Source organism: Lepisosteus oculatus, chromosome 4, assembly GCF_040954835.1.
Source record: "Lepisosteus oculatus isolate fLepOcu1 chromosome 4, fLepOcu1.hap2, whole genome shotgun sequence".
Taxonomy (NCBI): Eukaryota; Metazoa; Chordata; class Actinopteri; order Semionotiformes; family Lepisosteidae; genus Lepisosteus; species Lepisosteus oculatus.
In genome coordinates this window covers 58,853,596-58,873,709 of record NC_090699.1, presented here as the reverse complement: position 1 = coordinate 58,873,709, position 20,114 = coordinate 58,853,596, and the positions used below count along the sequence as shown (strand labels likewise).

General features: G+C 35.8%; 2 protein-coding genes across 4 annotated transcripts in view; both read left to right on the top strand.

Moving 5' to 3' along the window:
• Positions 1 to 1,688: 1,688 nt before the first annotated feature.
• ssuh2.1 (ssu-2 homolog, tandem duplicate 1) lies at positions 1,689 to 13,490 on the top strand. Of its 2 annotated transcripts, none has more exons than XM_006630995.3 (12): positions 1,689 to 2,014; positions 3,094 to 3,192; positions 3,608 to 3,692; positions 3,889 to 4,018; positions 4,900 to 4,960; positions 5,881 to 6,005; positions 6,788 to 6,850; positions 7,586 to 7,665; positions 9,087 to 9,179; positions 9,416 to 9,521; positions 10,664 to 10,771; positions 11,523 to 13,490. In XM_006630995.3, the coding sequence occupies exons 1-12, from the start codon at positions 1,990 to 1,992 to the stop codon at positions 11,655 to 11,657; spliced, it is 1,110 nt and encodes a 369-aa protein (XP_006631058.1). In that variant the 5' UTR covers positions 1,689 to 1,989; the 3' UTR covers positions 11,658 to 13,490. The 2 variants fall into 2 exon arrangements, with proteins under 2 accessions (XP_006631058.1, XP_015203512.1); XM_015348026.2 differs by lacking the exon at positions 1,689 to 2,014 and adding an exon at positions 2,028 to 2,112.
• Positions 13,491 to 14,267: 777 nt separating this feature from the next.
• LOC102683378 (semaphorin-3D) overlaps positions 14,268 to 20,114 on the top strand; it is a 72,548-nt gene continuing 66,701 nt past the window's right edge. The window contains exon 1 of one of the 2 annotated variants that reach the window (XM_015348190.2): positions 14,268 to 14,646. The gene's annotated coding sequence lies outside the window, so the exon portion shown is untranslated. The remainder of the gene's footprint in view (positions 14,647 to 20,114) is intronic. The other variant, XM_006631074.3, reaches the window with a different exon arrangement.

The following is a 20,114-nucleotide window of genomic DNA, read 5'->3' as shown; positions in this document are numbered from 1 at the left end:
CTCTTGTATCTATAGTGAGGCGTTCCTGTTAATTCACTGTTTAAATCGTGGTCCTTCCATTTGTTGGAATTTCAGAACTGGTTTTCAGTTTCTTTATTTTTAAAAATACTTTCTAAAAGCAATAGATATAAGCCTGACAGTTTACAAGGCCATTTCTACTACGGTGTATAACACTGCTTTGTCACCATCAATTAGACAATTTTATCATATGACCCTCATTTTGTATGCAACATATTACAGGGATGGATTTCCACCCTAGGTACGAAGTTACCTGCATTTTTATCAAAGGGACAGTTGAACTTGTAATTGCCTTAATAACAGGGTTAATCTGAACTGTGTGACTGTTTTCAGATGTTTATACCTACTGGAGCTAGCCTTTTAACTATTGTATTTCCCAATTAAAATCAAATTCAAAACTTTTTGAGTTGAGAAAAATACATGCAAATAATCCGCTCAAGCAGATTATTAATAATTAAGGTCAGCTTAAAGAATAACCAGAAGGTGTGTAGGCCTTTGGAACAGGCTTCAGGTAAATATATGTTAATGATTGTGAGTGCTATACTGATAAAGCAGTCCTGCCACAAGGCTGAGTAGAGGAGTACTAGATGAATGAATTTTAATTGAATTAATTCATTTTAGAGAATCTCAGTTCTACCCTGATTTCGCAATGGATTTAACGGACATTCTTACTTTGAATTTTTTTTCAGGACAAATGCTTAATAAAGGGCCAATACCCCTTCTGACTGGTTTATTTTTAAATGAATCTGTCTTGATATGCAGACAGAAAATGGTTTTTGCTTTTGGTTTCCTATTTCTATAAATAACCAGAATACCACAGCTGTGCTCACTGTCCTTACTCACTGTCCATGTAGTTTGTACTGTATGTGCTGTCACAGGCTTCTGGGCTTCTCTGAACATATTTAAGATGTCAACATCTTTTAAAATATACTTTTAATGATGCTTGTGACCTCCTATATACAGCAGCAATCAAACCCTTCAATGCATAAACTTTTGGAGTGAAAGTGTGAATTTTCCCCAATTACTTGAATCATTTGAAAAAATTAAGCAATTGCCTCCCTCAGTAAAATAAAACCTAGTCTGCCAGGGATTCATTGTGACCTCTTGGAGCTATACAGTGTTTATATCAGGATTTCTCCGCTGCTTGATCAGAATCATGGAATTGTTATTTGGGTATTGACCTTTTGTGACATAGATTGTAATTAACAACCCTTTTTTTTAAAGCTCTTCATTTCTAGAAGAATAAACGGTTCCTTGTGTTTTCCAAACTGTTTATGTGCAAATATACAGTACTTCTAGAAATGAAAATCTGTTAAATATGTCCAGTTAAGGCATTAACTAGCTAGTTTAGCTCTTTAAGTTCTGGGTTGTAATTAAAACGCATACACGCATAACATCCAGAACTGATTACTTACGTTACTAACGAAAGCAGAAGAATTAGCAACATAAGTTCCAATGAGTCAATAAGCAATTAAGTAAACTCACAAAGCGAATATAGACAATTGACATAAAACACTGCATTTACAGTGGATAATTTAAAATATATAACTGTCAATAGTATATACAGTACGTATGAAAAATAATACAGAATAATTCTCAGTTGTTATTAGTTTGAACAAATCTCGTACACACGTGTTTGAAACAGTCGACGTACGCGGATGTTTACTTTGTTTTACGAGACAGGAAGCTCTGACTGACCATATTTCTTTTATCTGCTAAAAAATGACTGGCGGCGAACAGCACCATTTACAAAAGGACAGGGGTGGTTACGACTGTAATACAAACACCAGTGTCGCATCGAATTAAACCAGATGCGAGAACGAGAACGCCTTTTTATTAATCAAATACAAGCAGTGGGTGTTGAACGTGATTTGATTGGGGGTGCAGCACAACACGTTTCCCGAAAGTGCCTGAAAAGGTGAAAGTGGATTTTTTTTTATTTTAGAGCTACTGTAAGTTTTCAAGCTGAACATGGATGGAAAAGACGAAGAAATCGGTGAGTCACGTGAAACTATGGAAGTTCTTAACAAGTGGATACCATAAGTTGGGTTAAAGTTGAGTATTGATTTTTTTTTAAACCAAGCTCGATGACAGGTAAGTGTTTAACTCCCTATTTGCATAATTAACGTACAGGTGAGCAGTCGATATTTTTTATGTTTTGTGCAATGTGGGCCTATTGTCCACAGTAGTTTAATAATACATACTGTAAGTAATACATAGTAATAATATTGTTTTTATTACGAACATTCCCATTTCCAGTTTGTGATCTTAACTAACATAAGAATTAAAAACAAAGTTATATTCGAGAACGGCAGTTAAACACACCCTGCCGTTTCTTGAAATACGTCGGTATCAGTTTCAACAACACGGGTGGGTAGCTTTTTGTGTTTAATGCATATCAGCTTATAAATATAAGAAAAACACAATATTACGAATACACAATTCTGAAAATTCTGAAACCCTTACTTTTGGATGCCTATTGCTTTTTCTGTTAGAGATAATATTGTCTGAGGAACTTTTTCAAAACCCTTCTGAAAATCTAAATTGATCATATACTGTATGCTCTGTATCCTTCATTGCTGTTTGTTTTTCAAATAATTCTAACAATTTAGTAAAGCAAGACCTGACTATTCTAAATTTAAACCTTTACTATCCCCTAGAATTCTACTGTATGGATGATCCTCTAGTTTTGTTGACCATTTCTGTATGATAAATGTAATAGTAGTACGACCTATTGCAGTTTTATCATCCCCTTTATAGGTGAAATTTGTTTATTCCACTCTGACTTATTTTTAAAAGCCTGGAAACCAACTTTGAAGTAACCATGAAAAACCTAACAAATGCTACACTCTAATACAAGAAAGCTAAGGCAGTGAAGCCATGCAGTGTGCAGTAAAGCACAATTTACGTTGGATTTAAAAAAAATCCCCAAATCTACTATGGTAAGTAATAGACATTGCAGTAATTATTGTGGGATATTTGTGGAATAAACCATATAATACTTGAATGATTATCTGTAATAGATTACCACATAGTGGGTGTATGGTAATTACTGTACCCCTCTTGTTTTCAAAGGAGAATGTGACCCCGATATTCCAGAAGAAGGTCCCACTGCTCCTCCGGTAGGCCTGTTGGACGATGTGTCTGGGTACGAGGAGACGCCTAAAGATGGGGGTGAGCAAGTTTGTTGCTGGGGATTTTTCTCGTTGGTCTCGCCTTGTTGTAACAGGTTTTAGCTGCTGTCAGTTGCAGGCAAACTATTTTGTTTTCGCTCAATGTTTGCACACAAAAAATAATGCTAGTTTACCCCTTTTAGAAGAGCATGTAAACAAATTTCCTTTGTGGCCAGCGCCCTCAGTGAGTGGGTTTCAATGCTGACTGTTGTGTTGCATGATGACATTCGCTTGAATGAGTCCTTGTGTTGTAGAAAGTTTCAGACACTGTTTTGTAACTGATGATGTCAGTTAATCCAAAATACTCCGTTTTCAAAGCTTTGTCTGGAAACCCAGGAGGGCTCGTTTGTAGTCTCATGTCATGATGTATATTGAAACAGGTTCTGTTTATTCATGGTTTGCTTTTTCTTGTACAGACAGTACAGACAAGATGTATCCCCCTCCTGCTGACAGGATGCCCATTCCAGAAAATGACAGGAGTGCAGCAGTTCCTCAAGTGCGGTAGGTGGCTAATCAAATTAGACAGCCTTGGAAATAGGTTTCGATGCATATTAACGTTTTCTTTTTTTAAGCAAATGTAGATTTCCGTTGGGGAATCAACAAACTAACCAGAAGTCTGCTGCTATGCAGTGCACAAAAGATCAGCGTACTGATGCAAATTCTACACTGGGCTTTACATCTTTATTCTATTTTACAGAGTCCCTATAGTGTCTGAGGACATCGCAAGAGAAGCTCTTTTGCAGTTTGTTGACAAGAAATGGACCTACAGGAGCAAGCCAGCTCGGGAGCTGGTTTTCAAGGATTTAAAGCCTTTCACAATTTACCGGGTACAATTTACTGTAGAGTTTTGATTGGAATTAGTGAAAAATATTCTAGTGCCTTCTGCTTATGGATTGTGATTTATTACTGGAGCCTACAAATAAATGGTGCTTCTGAAAAATTTAAAATGCTTTTAAAGAGCAAAATGGTATTTTGAGCTCAAGAACTTGTTCAAATTGAGTCATTTTATCTATTGTACGTTTTGGAAGAATCTTTTGTTGTTATATGCATTTTGAAAATGATGTAACTTATTCTTTCAAATGACCTCTGAGTGGATACATGCTGTAAAAGCCTCTGCTTGGAGTTTCCGGGTTGATCCCATTTTCTTGTAGTTTAGACCTTCAGTTTCAAGCTTTCATGCCTTTATAAAATCTTCCTGTTGTGTTACAGTAAAAGCAAAGTGCAAGTGAAATCATGGTAAACACACTCTATACACATGTACACTTTTACTTTTTCCTAAGTTAACTTCATCCATCCATATGTTTGGTGTGTTTTGGTTTGGGAGAGGTCACACCAAAGATACAGGTATTCTGCTTAGTCTTTGTGGCACATATGTTCTTAAACTATGGGTTGCAATTGAAAGTGGGTGATGACCACCATTCCTGTGAATCTGCATTTCCTGCTCGTGTATTATTTTGGTTTATATGCCACCTACTTGAATACATGGGAGCATACTTCTACCCCTACCTGGAAAAATGGACCATGAGAAGGCAGTGAGCTATTATTTTATGTCTCCAACATAGCCAAACAATACTGTACCGCTGATCTCTGAGGTGACAGGAATAGGAAGGTACAATTCCAAATTTAGTTTGAAATCATGAGATAAAAACTGTTTCTAAAATTATTTTTACTAACAACACATCAATACACCTTTTATCTTTCTTTCCAGTATCGCTTGGAAACATATACAGAATCAAGAGCAAGTGCCTGGGAATTTGAACCTTATACTGGTATGTTTTGCATCTAGGCAGTCAGAAACACTATGTATACCTTATGAAATTGTGTAATTTGCTATTTTCAGTTTCTGCTTTGCAATTATTATATCATCATATTGCTTTAAGGAATGTTTTGACAATTTTTATCTTCCAAGAATGCATGGCAAGATTAGCTTAATACCTCTGACGACTTCAAATAAAACAGTCCCAGAGATGTGTCCTAGAGATGAGACGAGTCTTGACAATTATTGAACTTGGAAGAGCTAGTTGTGTGTGTGTCCCATCTTGGCTCTTGGCTATCAACCCTGCAGCCACACACGGGGGAGAATGGAAAGTGTAGGCAGACTCCTCCAATATGATGATGTTCAACCCACTCACCTTTTAACATGGCACAGGTTACGCAACCCCTCAGCCAGTTGTGTCAGTACTTGGAGAGACCCAGTCACAACTGGCAAGTGACATGACCCAGGCTTCAACTCCAACCAAGTTCAGGTTGATTTCTACAGTCCAGATATCATGCTTTACTGATACCAGGACTCAATCAGCTTTACTGATTGAGCCATATGGGAGCTTTGTTTTCTTTTCTTTTTGCTTCCTAGAATTTTTTTCAATACATTTGTCTTTAGTTTTTGATGACATGTACAATTAAAATGCTTTGTTCTAATACTATTATGCTATCTGTACATTGTCTGTAAAGTGTGTAGTCTACAGGCCTTTCCAGCTCTCTGAGCAGCATTTCCTGTTTTTAAGTTCAATACAGCTACTTTTGCACAAGAGCTGTTCCCTTAAAGACCCATTTCAGTATGGCTTCCATCTTCATGTAGTCGCATGCATACAGTATACAATACTTAGAATATTTTCTCATTACCTTTACTGGCCGTGACTGCTGTGGGTTCTTTGTGGTGTGTCCACCCGCCCCTCTTTTGCCTCTTCAGATCAGTTTGTGGATGGTCCGCAGTACGGAATGAGCCCCCCTCCCTGGGATGTGGCAGTGGAAGTCCCTCCCACTTACACGGATGCAACGCAGAAAGTCCGAGTGCCTCACTCCTCATTTGTCAAGGTAGGGTGTGATACTCCAGCCAATAAAAACTGAATTCAGCTATGTCTTTCACTTGTTTTTAAACCATTTAAAACCAGCCCAGGCTAACTAGAGCAGCGTCTTTATACACAGTCTCACGCTGAAAATTAACGTTTGCCTCCACCCTTAAGTGTAACCTTATAAGGAGGTGGTGTGATTCAACTGCAGGAACAGTGGATACCTGGATACTTGTAGAGAGTTCTAAGTTGCCAGATTGGCATCTAGGAACAGAAGCACACTAGACTCTGGTTAGCATGTCACCTGTTTTCCTATTTTCCAGCAGATGTCTTTGTCTTTAGTTTCTTTAGTTTTTCAACAGTCAGAGATTTCAAGTTACCGTATACGATTAACATTTTGAGGTTAAAATAAATTAAAAGATCTTAATAAGCAAATTATTTGTTCAGTTCAGAAAAGGTTCAACTGGAATTGAAACCCATAAGATTGCTGGTCCTGTTAAGGGTCATACCACTTGTTCGTGTTGCCTCAAGCACAGGCAGGTACTCAAGTAAAACTAATTAGATAACAGGAAAGTATGAATTCTGTGAACACTTCTAAGTCAGCTGTTTTTTATGGAACACTGCAATAGGTTTGTAGACCAAAGAAAGTCCTTAGAAATCCCATAATTTGTTTTGCACAGAACATTAAGCGTGGTGTGTTGCTAGTTTTAGAAATGTTGCATTGCGAGAGTGAAAGCTAACTCTTCCTTTAGTGGTGACTGCACTCTTGGAGGTACTCCTGTATAATTCATTAAGCCTTATTTCCAGGAATGTCACCGATGTTACGGGCGAGGTCGAATTAGATGCAGTCACTGCCATGGCCGAGGAAGGGTGAGTGAAAGCTTTCAAGTGCTGCTCCACAGGGAACCCTCTGTGAATCAGTTTGCAATCTAGAACATGTTTTTTATTTTCTAGATATTTTCTACATTTTATTAGTTTGGATGATGCTTTCTAGTATGGCTCCTTAAAGTAAAAAAATCCAACTGCTTTTTTTTAATGAAGTATGATAAACAGAGTATTTTAATAAATGGAAAAACAGTTTGAACAAATAAGAATCATTAGGGTCCTACAAAGACAATGTGAACCAACAACATAGGGATGCAAAAATACAATAAGATACAGTTTAACTAAACAACTAAAAAGAAGACGTATTTATTCTAAATAGTTTTCTCTATCATGTTTGTTTTATTCTTATTGTGTTTGCCTGTCAAACATGTTAAAAAAAGTCAAATCCAGCTGACCAAGGTTTTGCTGGGTACCTTAAGTTTATTTGTGGTCGTATCATGTTTGTTAGAAGTATTATTTACTGTTAGGTTGTTGTTTAACCGCTTAAGCATTTCATGTTTTATTAAAATGACAGCTTTTTCTGGATGATACTTAAAGAAGAATTTTGCTGTAACTGAAGGATACCTAAGGAAGTGTTTTTGTATGATACATCATAAAATAACATTCTACCTGTTCATTAAAATTACCTACATATACAAGTTCTTCAAAAACACGGGCAAAAACAGCAATTAAGTTTTTATTTTGCTACATGAACAATCAAAGATCATTTCTTTTTTTTAGACCCGGTGCATACACTGCCATGGAACCATTCGATCTCAGAATAAAAGATGCACATTTTGCCATGGGAGAGGGCACAATAGGTAAAAAGCCTTTTACTGTGTGTGCAGCAAACATGATTAATATGTGCATTGTTTTTTTACAGTACTTTCTTACGTTGTACTTGCATTTTAGAATACGGTGTATCATGTATTGGCCCCATGCTGTGCTTTTGTTGGAAACTTATTTATTACAGATGTAGAAATACTGTATCTGTAAGGTTGTTATTTTATTTACTGCTATATAATTCTCTAAAGCTCTCAATGGCAAACTGTTGTGAAAGGTACTATAGCAAATAGAGGTTGTTTGATGATGGGTTTAGTGTATGTATTTCATTGCCCTTTTATTTGTTTTATATGTCTATCTTGAGAATTGTATCTTGAGTACAGAACTCACAATATATAAATATAAAGCTTTTTATGCTATAGACTAGATAGCATTATTCTGATGTACAGTAAGTATAACATCAGGCCACTTGCAGTGCTCCAGTACTAGCTGTGTTATCCCAGTTTCCCTGTGAAGCAGCGAGACGGTATCATGCAGTATAGTCCATAGGTATCAAAGTACCTCTTCTACAGCAAGTAAAAGTAACTGTAACATGGAATTACATATTCCCCAAAAAGTTCGAATATTGAAAAATATAGGGTTGGAGAAATGTTTCCCATTCCCCTTAAAAGATAGTCAGGAGTCTGTCTCAGAAGATAAAGAAGTTCTTATTTCATGCGCATGGGAGTGAAACACACAGAGATGCTTGGTGTATTTTTCTTAAAGTGATTGAATTCGCACAGTCCTTAAATATTTTTCTGTTATCTGTCACGCCTCTCTTTGCCAAAGACAATTGGTGACTTAGTTTCATTGCACACGTTCCTATATAACACAATATAGCATTGTATAGTAGGCCTTGTGTCCTGCATTCCTTCCAATCCAGTTCAAATCAGTTCTGAATGTCCACCTTATAAAACACTGCTGCTTCAGCAGAAAAAGTATGTACAAAGTTCACAGAGACCCTCTCACCAACAACAATAGAGACAGTTCTTGCACTACAGATTGCCTCTAAGAGATGTATCTTTTATGAATACAAACACATTTTTATATAATCTATTATTGTTAAAGATGCCTCCTAACATAACAAGCACTAAAGTCAACCACTTGCAGCTCACAACTGTATAAGAACACTCTTAATGAAAAATGTAAAACTTTTGAATATAATTTGTTCTTTGACCTATATCACTTTATCCATAGAATTTTTTAGCACAATAGTTCAGTTGAAAATGCATGCTCCATATTGGCCTAAGCTTGCAATATTGTAACTTTGGTGTAAAAACAGTTCCAACTCAGCACTATGGGCAAATAGTGAAAGAATAATGCATTTAAAATAGCTAGGTAGGACATTTGCAGAAACTAACTTGGAAAAAAACTGTAACTGTAAATTTTGTCCTGTAACACTTGGATTTTTTTTCCCTAGATGCAGCTTCTGCCATGGACGAGGTCATAAAATATGCCCATCTTGTCATGGGCACAAAACCCTGATGCACTTCATTCAGCTTACAGTTACATGGTACAAATGTCATATATTTGCACCGGTTCATTGATGTAGCTCCATGTACTTGGTTATGAGTGTCTTTTGAATCTGCATGTCCTTTCGATCCACTCTATTGCAGAGCTTTAATTCAGGCAGCTGACTGTAACACAGTGACATTAGAAAGTAAAGGGTACATTTAAGTTTCAACCACCTACATAAATTTCAATTACTTATAGCACAAATCAGTTCCAATGCTTTGTTTCTGTCTTGAGGAAAAACCATGTATTTGAACATGTGCCGGATCGGATTCCTGAATTTCCCGTGAAGAAATTTGAAAAAGTGACTGGGGATGCATTCTTTGTAGATGAAAGCATCTTGGTAAGGAAGCCATTCAAGGTCTTTATCACTTGGCAGACAGGACAGTGCATGCAAATGTCATTTTCAGATTGTGATATCCAGTTCCTTGAGCTGATTAAGTGTTTGTCAAGGAAACAAAAAAAGAAATAAAAATGGTATATCTTAAGAGATGGTTCATAAGGGGCTAGATGTTGCCAGGCCTTCCTCAGCTTGAGAGGCACTTAAGAGATTGAAGTCTTTCTGTGATAAATGTGTAGAGCTTGATATTTTTTGGTGTTTATATTTTTCTGTCTTCCGTACATTAAATGGTACTTTGCAGTCATTGAGTCTTTACTAGAGTAGTGAAAAAAACATTTTAATTTTAGTATGTTTTTACTATTAACTCAAATGATTGAATTTATTGTATTTATGATTATTGTACACTACATGTAACGTGATTCTACCTAAATGAGTTTTTATCTGTTTAGTAGTTTTGAACTGCTTAGTACAATAAACATGCAGCCATAAAATAATCCTTTCTGAGTTAAATTGTGATGCTGACAGACAAAAAAGCAAGTCAGTCAGGCTCTGGGATTAGTGATCTTAGTATAGGGAGTTGCCTCTGCATTTTTGTGACACCAGGCGAAAGCTTCATAGCTGAACATTGATTTATTTTTCTTATTTTCAGCGAAATTTCGGCTTGTTCTTTCTGTTGTTATTCGTCAATGTTAACCTGTAAATTCTGTTTTGTGGTTTGTTCAAGCAACCCCCCAAAAAAACTACTATACAAGAATATTTATGCTTTCTATTGATCTATTGACTTATTTTTTAACAATTACAATTAACACAGCAAATGAAAGTTGCTCCTGTGCATTGTTCATAAATATACAAGCTTGTTATTTCATCTGATGTAAATACATGAGATATAATGTGCTAAAGCAATGAAACGCAAATACCCATTGTAAATAATGTGCCTATGAGACACCACTGATATTTCCAAATTTTAAATCAGTATAGTATTGATTTTTATTTTGTTTTATTATTTGTGCTTTACAGGGTGATACAGCTGCTGATGTTTTGCCTTCCTCCCTCATGTACTCCTGTTAGTGTTTTTCACCCATATTGATTGATTGAGGGTTCCCAGTTGCACACAGAAAGTTTTCTTCTTTTTCCTTCTCCCCCAGGTTTACCCCATTGTAGGTTTTCCAGACGAGGAGATTTGCGAGGCCTCAAAGAGAGGAATTCAGGAGCACCTTATGAAATTTTCTTCCATAAACCGAATCCTGCAGCAGGTGAGCCAGAGTTGCCCCCCCTCCATATATATCACATAGACAGTCTTGTTACATTTTGGTCTGCCATTGTGCAACTGGCAGTGTGTCAAACAGCTCATGCATAAAATATGGCAGAAATGAAAGTGGTGTTTATACTAATCTCTGTGTGATGACATGCAGACAGCATCAGAAATGTGAGACTTTGAAACGTTTATGACTCATACGATAGTGATAACATCCTTGTAGTCCTACTGTAGGACCAATACTTTGAATCCCAGTGCTGGGTTTCTTTGTGCCTGTACTTGTGTCATTTACAGTATATAAGTTGATACCCAACTAGAATTACATACCTTTTCCAAGGGATTCTAACCTCAATTTCTAGATAGCTTAACTTTTAAATGTAGCAGATCTGCCTTAGACACAGAAATATAATTCCAATAGATGTCTCTGGATTTTTTAAACATCTACATACTTTTTTAAATAAGAATGAAATGCAAAAATGTTTTCTTACATGCGTCTATTACAAATTTATAACTGAACTCTAACAAGAACAGCAGGTTTTCAAGCATCATCTGCATATCTCAGCCTGGTAATAATGTACTAATATTTACTATTTTACTGCAATTCCTTACAAAAAAACATTAAAATCATTTGGGTAATTAACAATAAAAGATGTTTGTCACTGGTCTTTATTGGGTAATCGCATTTCTTAAAACGAACCTCCTAACGCAGAAGAGATTCCAAAAAAAAACTAAGTCTCTTCTCTCTGCAGCGCCAGACCATTGAACTGCTTCCTCTGACCCACGCCTTCTATGACTACAAGGGACAAGAGTACACCTATTTCGTGTTTGGGATTGAAAACCAAGTTTACGCTCCAAAATACCCAACTAGTTGCTGTATTTTGTGAGGTGTTGACAGATCTCATTTGAGAAGAGAGGATTTGATATTTATTATCATTGAAATAAATACGCTTATTTACATTGATCATAAATCTATAATCTATACTTTATTTTTATGTACTTTTATATAATGATTCAAAGATAGGATGGGAGAATTAAGGATTTTGTGTATTTACATAGATTATTGCCGCCCTCTAGTGACTTGCAAGAGACTGTGTGCCCTGTGTTCTCTGCTCAGTACTGTTGTGAAAACCCCTTTCCGCCTGTCCGTGAGTGGTGCTTGTGGTGTGAATCGGGCAGCAGCAGTACAAGTCCACCTCCTTCCATATTTGTGGGTTCGGGAGGCAGCACTAAGTAGGCCAATTTTCAAAATTATTCGTGTAGCATTAAGGAGGATTTTGGAGCCACAGGATTATTGCACAACGACCAAGTATGTTCTGACCTGTTATTTCAGAGGTATTTGTTTCACCTTGGTTTTCCCCTTTTGAATTGTGGTCTATTTATAACTGATCGTGTTCAACATATTCTGTTAAACTTTTTGTTCACAAGATCAGGAGCATTTGTCCAGTTGTCCTGGCTAAATTCCGTTTGCACAATCTGGCCTTCCTAAATTTCCTCCTCAGTTTATTTGGTGATTTTCTATGAGGTGGGGCTACTTGCATATAATGACTGTACATAATCAATACAGACAGATACTATTATTATCATAGTTACTCTCAATATTACATAAATGATTGATTCTTACTAGTACACAACATTTCAATATATGTTACCTAGAAGCTGTATTTCTTTCTTTTTGACATTATTTAAAGGTTAGGGTGGTAAAGCAAATCTTGATTATCATTTTCTCCGTTTAAATACTCCTTTTTCAACATACCCACTCACACATTCATGTTTCATTTAGAGCTTGAATGCATTATTGTGAAATATTTTGGTATTAATTGATCTAGCCATGTCTAAGTTGATCCTGTATAGAGCCTGCTTTAGATGTAATGAAGTGCACACAATTATAATAGTTTACTATGGCAAATTATGGTAGTATTATAGTGCACTGTTGTAAGACACTAATCCTATGATGGGGCTTCACCTACAGTAGATTTTTTCTGTTGTGGTAGAAATATATAAGAGGATAAAGAAGCATTGCATTGAGAATGCAAAGCAAATGTTGGGAAACTGAAAAATGTACGACACATTTTCAAGAAAGGTTTGTGCACTCCAGTGCGAAAATGAGGTGATTTTTGTTTGTTAGAAATTGTTGTTTACCAGAATATTGGCAGCCGTCTTAAAATATGCCTGTATACTGTTAAATAATCTACCTAGAACTTAAGAACATAACAAACATCACAAAGGTTAAAAATGAGAGGACTATCTTGTTAATTTGATTGGCACTAGCTTATGGCTTTTAAAGGGTGCAACAGAATCAACCACTACAGCTGTTTTGTAATTGAAGTGCTTCCTGATTTCAGTGCTGAATGTGTTCCTTTTATTTTCCACATTATAGTGCCTTTGAAGGTGTTTGGAATATCTTCTGTAACTTTCTTTCAGACTTTTCCCATACACTGAACTGTCTGGAAAATGATAACAAAAGTGCAAGACACTTAAGGCATGTTTTCAGATGAAACAATGTTATGGCCACTATAGTCACATCAACGACTGTGTGCAAATAAATTACACCATAAATGTCATAGTTTTGTCAATTCTCCAAATTAAAAAAATGTCAATTTACATTATATATGAATGTTTAAGAACATTGTAAGATTGTCAGATTGTTTCCATGTGCCCTTGAAATGTTTGTCTAACTTTCTTAAGTTTTTGTAATAAAACGAATTGTATTTACAGTACATATTGTGCTTCATTCTTTATGGCCACTGTCATTGTGTGTCTCCTGATATGCAGTGTGGAAGTTATGTACATAAAGGTTCAGAAAATTCTAAAGTATTTGTTTTTGAGACCTATCATGATTTAAAAGAGTCCCTTGTTTTTAATTGGTAAGTATAGAAATAATTATAAAATGTAGAGCATTTTTTATCTGATGGGTATTGTTAGTCACTGATTTGACAGTGTTAAACAATTAGAGCAAATTAATCAGTGAATGATAATTCACTGAATTAAAAAATCCTTTGGTGGTATGGGATAAGATTTTTTTATGGGTACACATTAAAAATAAACATATTAATAGCTACTTGTTTTATGATAATTGTACCCTTTGATGTCCTTGAAATAAAATTCACTGTTTCTTCAAATCAAATATTTGAATATATTGAATCAAGTTGAGACTATTCGAGAAACAGACGGCAAGTAACAGAATAAGCCGATACAACCCCCACTAGAGGGCGCTATGCTATTGTTTCTGTCCGCATCCATTAACAGGCGGACCTCATCAGAGACGCTAAAAGATCTTCGGAAAAATAAACTGTAGTGAGGGATTTTTTAAAGCATCGTTTCCTTTTCACTAAAATGTGGTACACTGCAGTTTTCCTCCATTAATGTTTTATTTGAACTTTGGAAAACCTGCCTTGTTGATGAAAACAAGCAATCTTCGAAATTATCAAAAACAACCGTTTTTTACCATATCCGAAACTCACAACACATTTTCTATGAAAAATACATGGAATAATGAGAACATCTGTCAAGATTTAAAGCATAGAGAACGCTTGAATATATAACTGTGACCCGTGTGTGCTACTGGATTTAGACACCTGTGCGAAATGACGCGTAATATGGAAGAAATGCGTAGTGCGCATATTGCACACGTATAAGATCTTATACACTTGTTAATAGGTTTGTAAGGCATATACAAGGAGTGGTTTTCTTGACACGTGTAGGTTTTGTTTATAGTACTATGGAAGGGGATGAGCCTAGAAACAATTAAGGAAAACGTCACAGCGCTGCTGGGTGAGCTGTGTACGGGTAATGTCATTTCAGAAAGGGTTCTGTATGGAAATAGGACTTGAGGAAAAAGGTGCATTTGACCGGTTCCTATAAACAAAAAGTTGGGTAAGTTTATTTTGTTTTTTGATATAGTTTATTACTGTTTGTAAAAATGCGAATTAAGACTTTCGTTTTTCATGTATAATTTAAATATCAGAACAAAAAGGAAATTATAAAGATTGGTCAAATCTGGCAAAGTTTCTGTACAGATAAAGATCCTTGATACCTTTGTCTCATAATTTAAAGTATTTTTAAAGTGCAGGACTCAACAATTCAGTAGGTGAATAACTTAATTGACAAAGTAACACCTTTAATGTAATGTATCCTGTAGGCTACTACCTTCGTGTTGCTTGGTTAGCCCTATACAGAATAACATTGAATGTGTTTTTGAGCTATAAATAGTACCTTAACTCACTTGGGAATTATTGACTAAGAATGGTAGAATCGTATTCGATTTATCGAAATACATAAAGTTCATAACCCAGTGTATACGTTGCACTTGTGTTTCAGCTATAAGCATTTTCCCCGATACTTTTTTGCAGTTTCATAGGAGAAATGTTTAGATGCACAAAGGAAACATTCCCATGCTTGTTTAACGATAGTCGTCTCTAAACACTTCTAATGACATAAAGACTTTTGAATGAATTGCACAATGTATTTACAAAGTGAAAGTACGTCAAATGGGAGGATACTAGTAGTAATTGCTTAATTTGATGTTTTTTTTCTGTGAAGAACGTTGGCTGTATACAAATACTGTAGTTGTACATCTAAGAATATATCTTTTTTATTAAAATAAAAAAAATACATGAATGTATAATATTCAGCCAGTAACTAGTTTATTTTCAATAAAAATGCAATAGAAACTGTATTTAAGGTAATATGCTTAGTCAAAAACAGCACAAACTTTCTTCGCTTTAAACACATGTACATGATGAAACAACATGATGAGTATACTTGGGCAGCATGTTACTTAAGATTGGCATCACTGAAGATTTAAATGTAGATAGGGTTAGTGTTAGGTCAAATGCTGAGATGTTCTGCATAGTATAATCCATCTTTATGTGGGTATGTGAAATAGATGGCTTTTCCCTACAGTTTATCTTGAGACAAAACTTCACGGTTATGATCAAATCTGCGCCATTATGATATTAAATAATCAATTTGGGGAATGACGAGGAGAAAAAATGAATTATTGCCAATTTTATGTACCTGCTTGCGAAAATACCGACAAACTTTAGGAATTTTGTAATTGTCCATTTTTTGGAAAGAAAGATGAAACCGGACCTGTAATCCTGTAATCTCTACGGGTTATGTTACGATTAGGGCTAAATAGCTCTGCTACTGTCCGTTTTAGATGAGAGCGATGACAAGATCGTGGCAGCCCTAATACTGAACTGGATTTGAAAAGCGCACTAGGCAAGATACAGTAGGACGCGCCAGAGAGCGACTCCCTTAGGCGTTAAAGCACTTGTTTTTCTTTTTTTTTTGATGGATTATTTCTTTTCAGTTTTCCATGACAAATATTTGCTAGTGATATACTCAGTTCTTAAAGTTGGTAGGCTTATCAAAAACAACTTTAACTCAATACGGAAATCCAGCTAATCTAATAGTGCTTTATTTGTTAAACATAATAAAAACCAAAGCTAATGTATTTTTTACGCTTATATAACGGTTTAGCACCAAGATCCGCATATCAAGGAAATCTCATTTCACGCTTAAAAGAAAGCATTTTTTCGATATACGTTTTTGCTTAAAACGAGACCTGTTGCTAATGAAGACAACCTCCATGCTCCTGCCTTAACTCGGTTTCCATGACGACCCCTCCCTAGCCAGGGGAAGATGTGATGTACTGTAGGTGTCTGAGAGTGAATATATTTGTCTAGTTTTTATTCCAAGCCAGACGGACAGACACGCTATAGAATGCAAGCAGGTAAGCGGGTTTCAAGCAATAGGTTGAAAGAGAAAGCAAAAAAAAGATCTTTGAGGTCAAGTTTTTGCTTTCTTTCAGCTATTTTCTGGTTTATTGGAGCTGATGCACTAACCATCTGGGAGGTTCAGACAGCTTGAATTCTTAGCATGTGTTCTTACACTTGTGTAACAATGTTTAGGGCCCATTTAACAAAGCTGTCAAACAGCATTGGCAGTGGAGAGCTTGCTGTAGTTGTCGACACGGTTTGTTGCCAGGAGTTTCTGAAGTGTGAATTGTCTAGAAGCATGACCATCTGACATTTTTTTCCTTCAAAGATTCTATTCCAGTTCTTGCAAGTTTGGAATTGGACTTTTAGACTGGAAATTTTAGCTGTTTTCCTCAGTGGCATGTGTATTGAGAAGAATGTAAACTATTGCACAAACATTACTGTAACTTCACAAATGGAAAGTTCTTTAAACTTAGAATACTGAAGTAGAGGAATAAAGTATGTTGAAATATCCATGATTTCACATTGGCCACAGCCTGGTGTCATTTTCTTATTTTGAATAAAAAGTAAATCATATTCAAGAAACAATGTACATTTCACCGGAGGCTCATGTTTAGGAAAATAAAAATATATCCAAAAATTGCTATTTAAAAGATTGATGATAATGTCAAAAGATTAAAGTCAATGCAATGCAATGTTCCTGTAAAGTAATTAAGAAGACATTGTATAATCAGTTTCAATTAATGTAGTATACAAACCCAAAAACATATCCTTTCATTTTCATTTTATTTGATTTGTAACCAGTTCATGAATGGACTGTCCGACATGTCTCACCAAGTGAGGAAATGGGAATTTGCACTACACCACACATTTAGTAGTAAGTTAGTATTGAACTTAGAACTGCATATTGTTTTCCTTTTCCTGTTATTTCATTTACTTTAAATTGGTCCACAAACTGTGTTGCTGTCTGTGCATTTTCTCATGCTTACTAACAATTCTAGGGAAAAAATAGCTTTGGAGAACATTTCCATAGGTTGATAGACATGATTACATGATAGAGAAAAAGCAAGTTAGCATTGCTCAAAATAAAAATAAAAAATCTTCTGGAGAACATGAAGACCTTTTTTCCAGTACACATATCATATACTGTACTTCTCTCCTTCCTCTTCTCTCTTCCAGATCGGAGAATTCATTTTAGGCATTATTGTTTCAGCTTAGTACTTTGCTTATTCTGCAAACATAAGGTCAGTTAGAATTCAGAATACATTCTATATGTATAACACTTTCCATCATATATATATAGGACAATTTAAAAATGATGACCAGGAAGAATAGCCTTTTCATATACTGTATATATATATAATCTCTTGCTATTTTTTTATTTAGAATTCCTACACTTAGCTTGTTTTCAAAACTTAGGATGCAAACTTAGGAAAAGTAAAAAAGAAAAAGAAAAATTAAATCTGTCTCTGAGGACTTCTGTGTGTGCATCCTAAAAATGTGACACTTTACAACCTTGTCTGCTTCCTTTTATTAAAAAAAGCAGGTGTAAAGACACCTCAGTGGTAAATGCATGGTTAATATAGAATGATTTGTTTAGCACAGTAGTGATCTTGGCATTTAACAATCCAAGAAGAAACAAATCATCCAGAACAAGCAATGAAATAACAGGAATTTGCAGATATACACCTTTTGTGTGTAACTTGATGGTCTGTTGGTCAAATTAAACCTTGCTCAAGAAGACGATTGTTTATTTGTCACATTCACAAGCTGTTGGTAGAATTAACTCAAATGGATGACATTTAAACGCAAAATGTGAAACGTGAATATAAAAAGGTAAGGATTCTAAACGAATTTACTGGCAAGCAGCTCTATCATGACGATGAGTCTTGTGGAGTAAAAGATCATCAGCACAGGCTGCTTATAAATGTCCTTATGCTTATACAAAGGACCACCTGTTGGTTCTAATTGGAGTTCTGGGGGGTGGGGGGGCTATGCAAAGTTATGTTTTATATTTTGCATCCAAAGCGACAGCTTTTGTCGCCCTCTGGCCCTCCCCCACTCACAAACCTCTCCACCTCAGTGACATCCCAGAAAGCTGGTGTTTTGTCGACATCTTTAAAATGCTACTTCTGGGAGTTGTACTCACAGCACTCGAATGAAGTGGGCCGATGCATTAAATTGCTCCCTCTGACCGCAACACTTCTCTCTCTTGGGGCCTCTATTGAAAAGGATTGTAAGGAAAGGAGCTGGGAGCATTTCCATCATAAAAAAAAAGTACGTACAAGAGTTTGCAATGTTAAACACGCATACTAATTTGTCAAGTTCTCCCACATCGAGGATACTTACCATTCTTTATCTGCTGTTGTCAGTGCTTTATCGTACTATTCTGACTACTTATCTGTGCTTGGCTGAACTATTTCTAAGGGGTTACCACTAAAGAAGTTAACAAGGAGTGGCAAGAATTGGACATCAGATCAACTTGTTCCCAAACAGAAATATCTAAAAAACTATTTGAAATAATGCAGGTTATTCCAGTACTAACTAATAAAATTCTGTGGCCCCTTTTCAAACATTTTAATCATTGGTGTATTTTAATAGATTTTGTATATATATAAATTATTTATTTGTTTACAAACAACATATAAAGATATAATAAGAGCTGCTGGCTAAACAAATCACTAAGCAATTTAGGAATACCTTGCTGCACATGCCTGAAAGTAATGTAAAATACACACCGGCAGATGTGACTTTAACTGAGGCCTAGAAGTTTGGATTTCCTGGGGATTATAATTCATTTTCTGCAACAGGAAGTGGGAAAGAACGGTTTGATAACACTTCATAATGTGGCCCATTCTTGAGCACTTTGATATTTAATAAATTTTGCTTTATAAAGATCTGCAGGTTATTCGTGAATATTTTTATATCATCTGTTTACATGTTTTGGGTTAAGATGTAAGTAAGACAGATCATAAAACAACCCCGAGTTTTGAATTCCCAGTTTTCACATGAATGTGTGAGGTCTTTTCTAGCAGCTGTCACATAAGCCCTCCCAGATTCAAATGAGTTGTAAGAAGAGTATAAAATAATGTTTATTTGTCAGTCTTGTTTTGTGATTAGGGGGAAAGCGCGTTAGAAGTAGATAGGGTGCTAAATGAATGTCAAATGTTGGAATTTCCCCTGGTTTCTTTGTCTTTTCCTCATGTGTCAGATGAGTGCATAATTGATCATTTCTAAAGGGTTCACAGCTGCAGTGATAATTTTTTGAAGTGTGTCTGCAAGATGTTTTTTAAATCAGCAGGCAAAAGTTGAAAGCAATTTCATTGACTCTGCCAGCAACCTGCTCAGTAACAAAATCTTTTGAAGGCACACCCCCCTTGAACCTTAGGGTGGGAGGAAGGCAAGTACTCTGCATGAAAAATACATTACAGATCATAAGAAAGGTTATAAATGCGAGAAGGCCATTTGATTCTTCTAGCTTGTTGGGTTGCTAGTAATGTACCTAAGGGATCTAGTGACCTCATCCAGTTGCTTCTTACTACGGTAAAGCTAGTGTTTCAACTACACCAACACAGCTGGTACTTTATTCTAGATCCCCACATTCCTCTACCTGCTGTT

What these genes read in the sequence shown, in the direction of transcription:
- ssuh2.1 (XM_006630995.3), top strand. Translation starts at nt 1,990, where the DNA reads ATGGATGGAAAAGACGAAGAAATCG. An exon ending in GGAGACGCCTAAAGATGGGG is followed by an intron (nt 3,193 to 3,607) that starts GTGAGCAAGTTT and finishes TTTCTTGTACAG; the next exon opens with ACAGTACAGACAAGATGTAT. An exon ending in CATGGGAGAGGGCACAATAG is followed by an intron (nt 7,666 to 9,086) that starts GTAAAAAGCCTT and finishes TTTTTTCCCTAG; the next exon opens with ATGCAGCTTCTGCCATGGAC.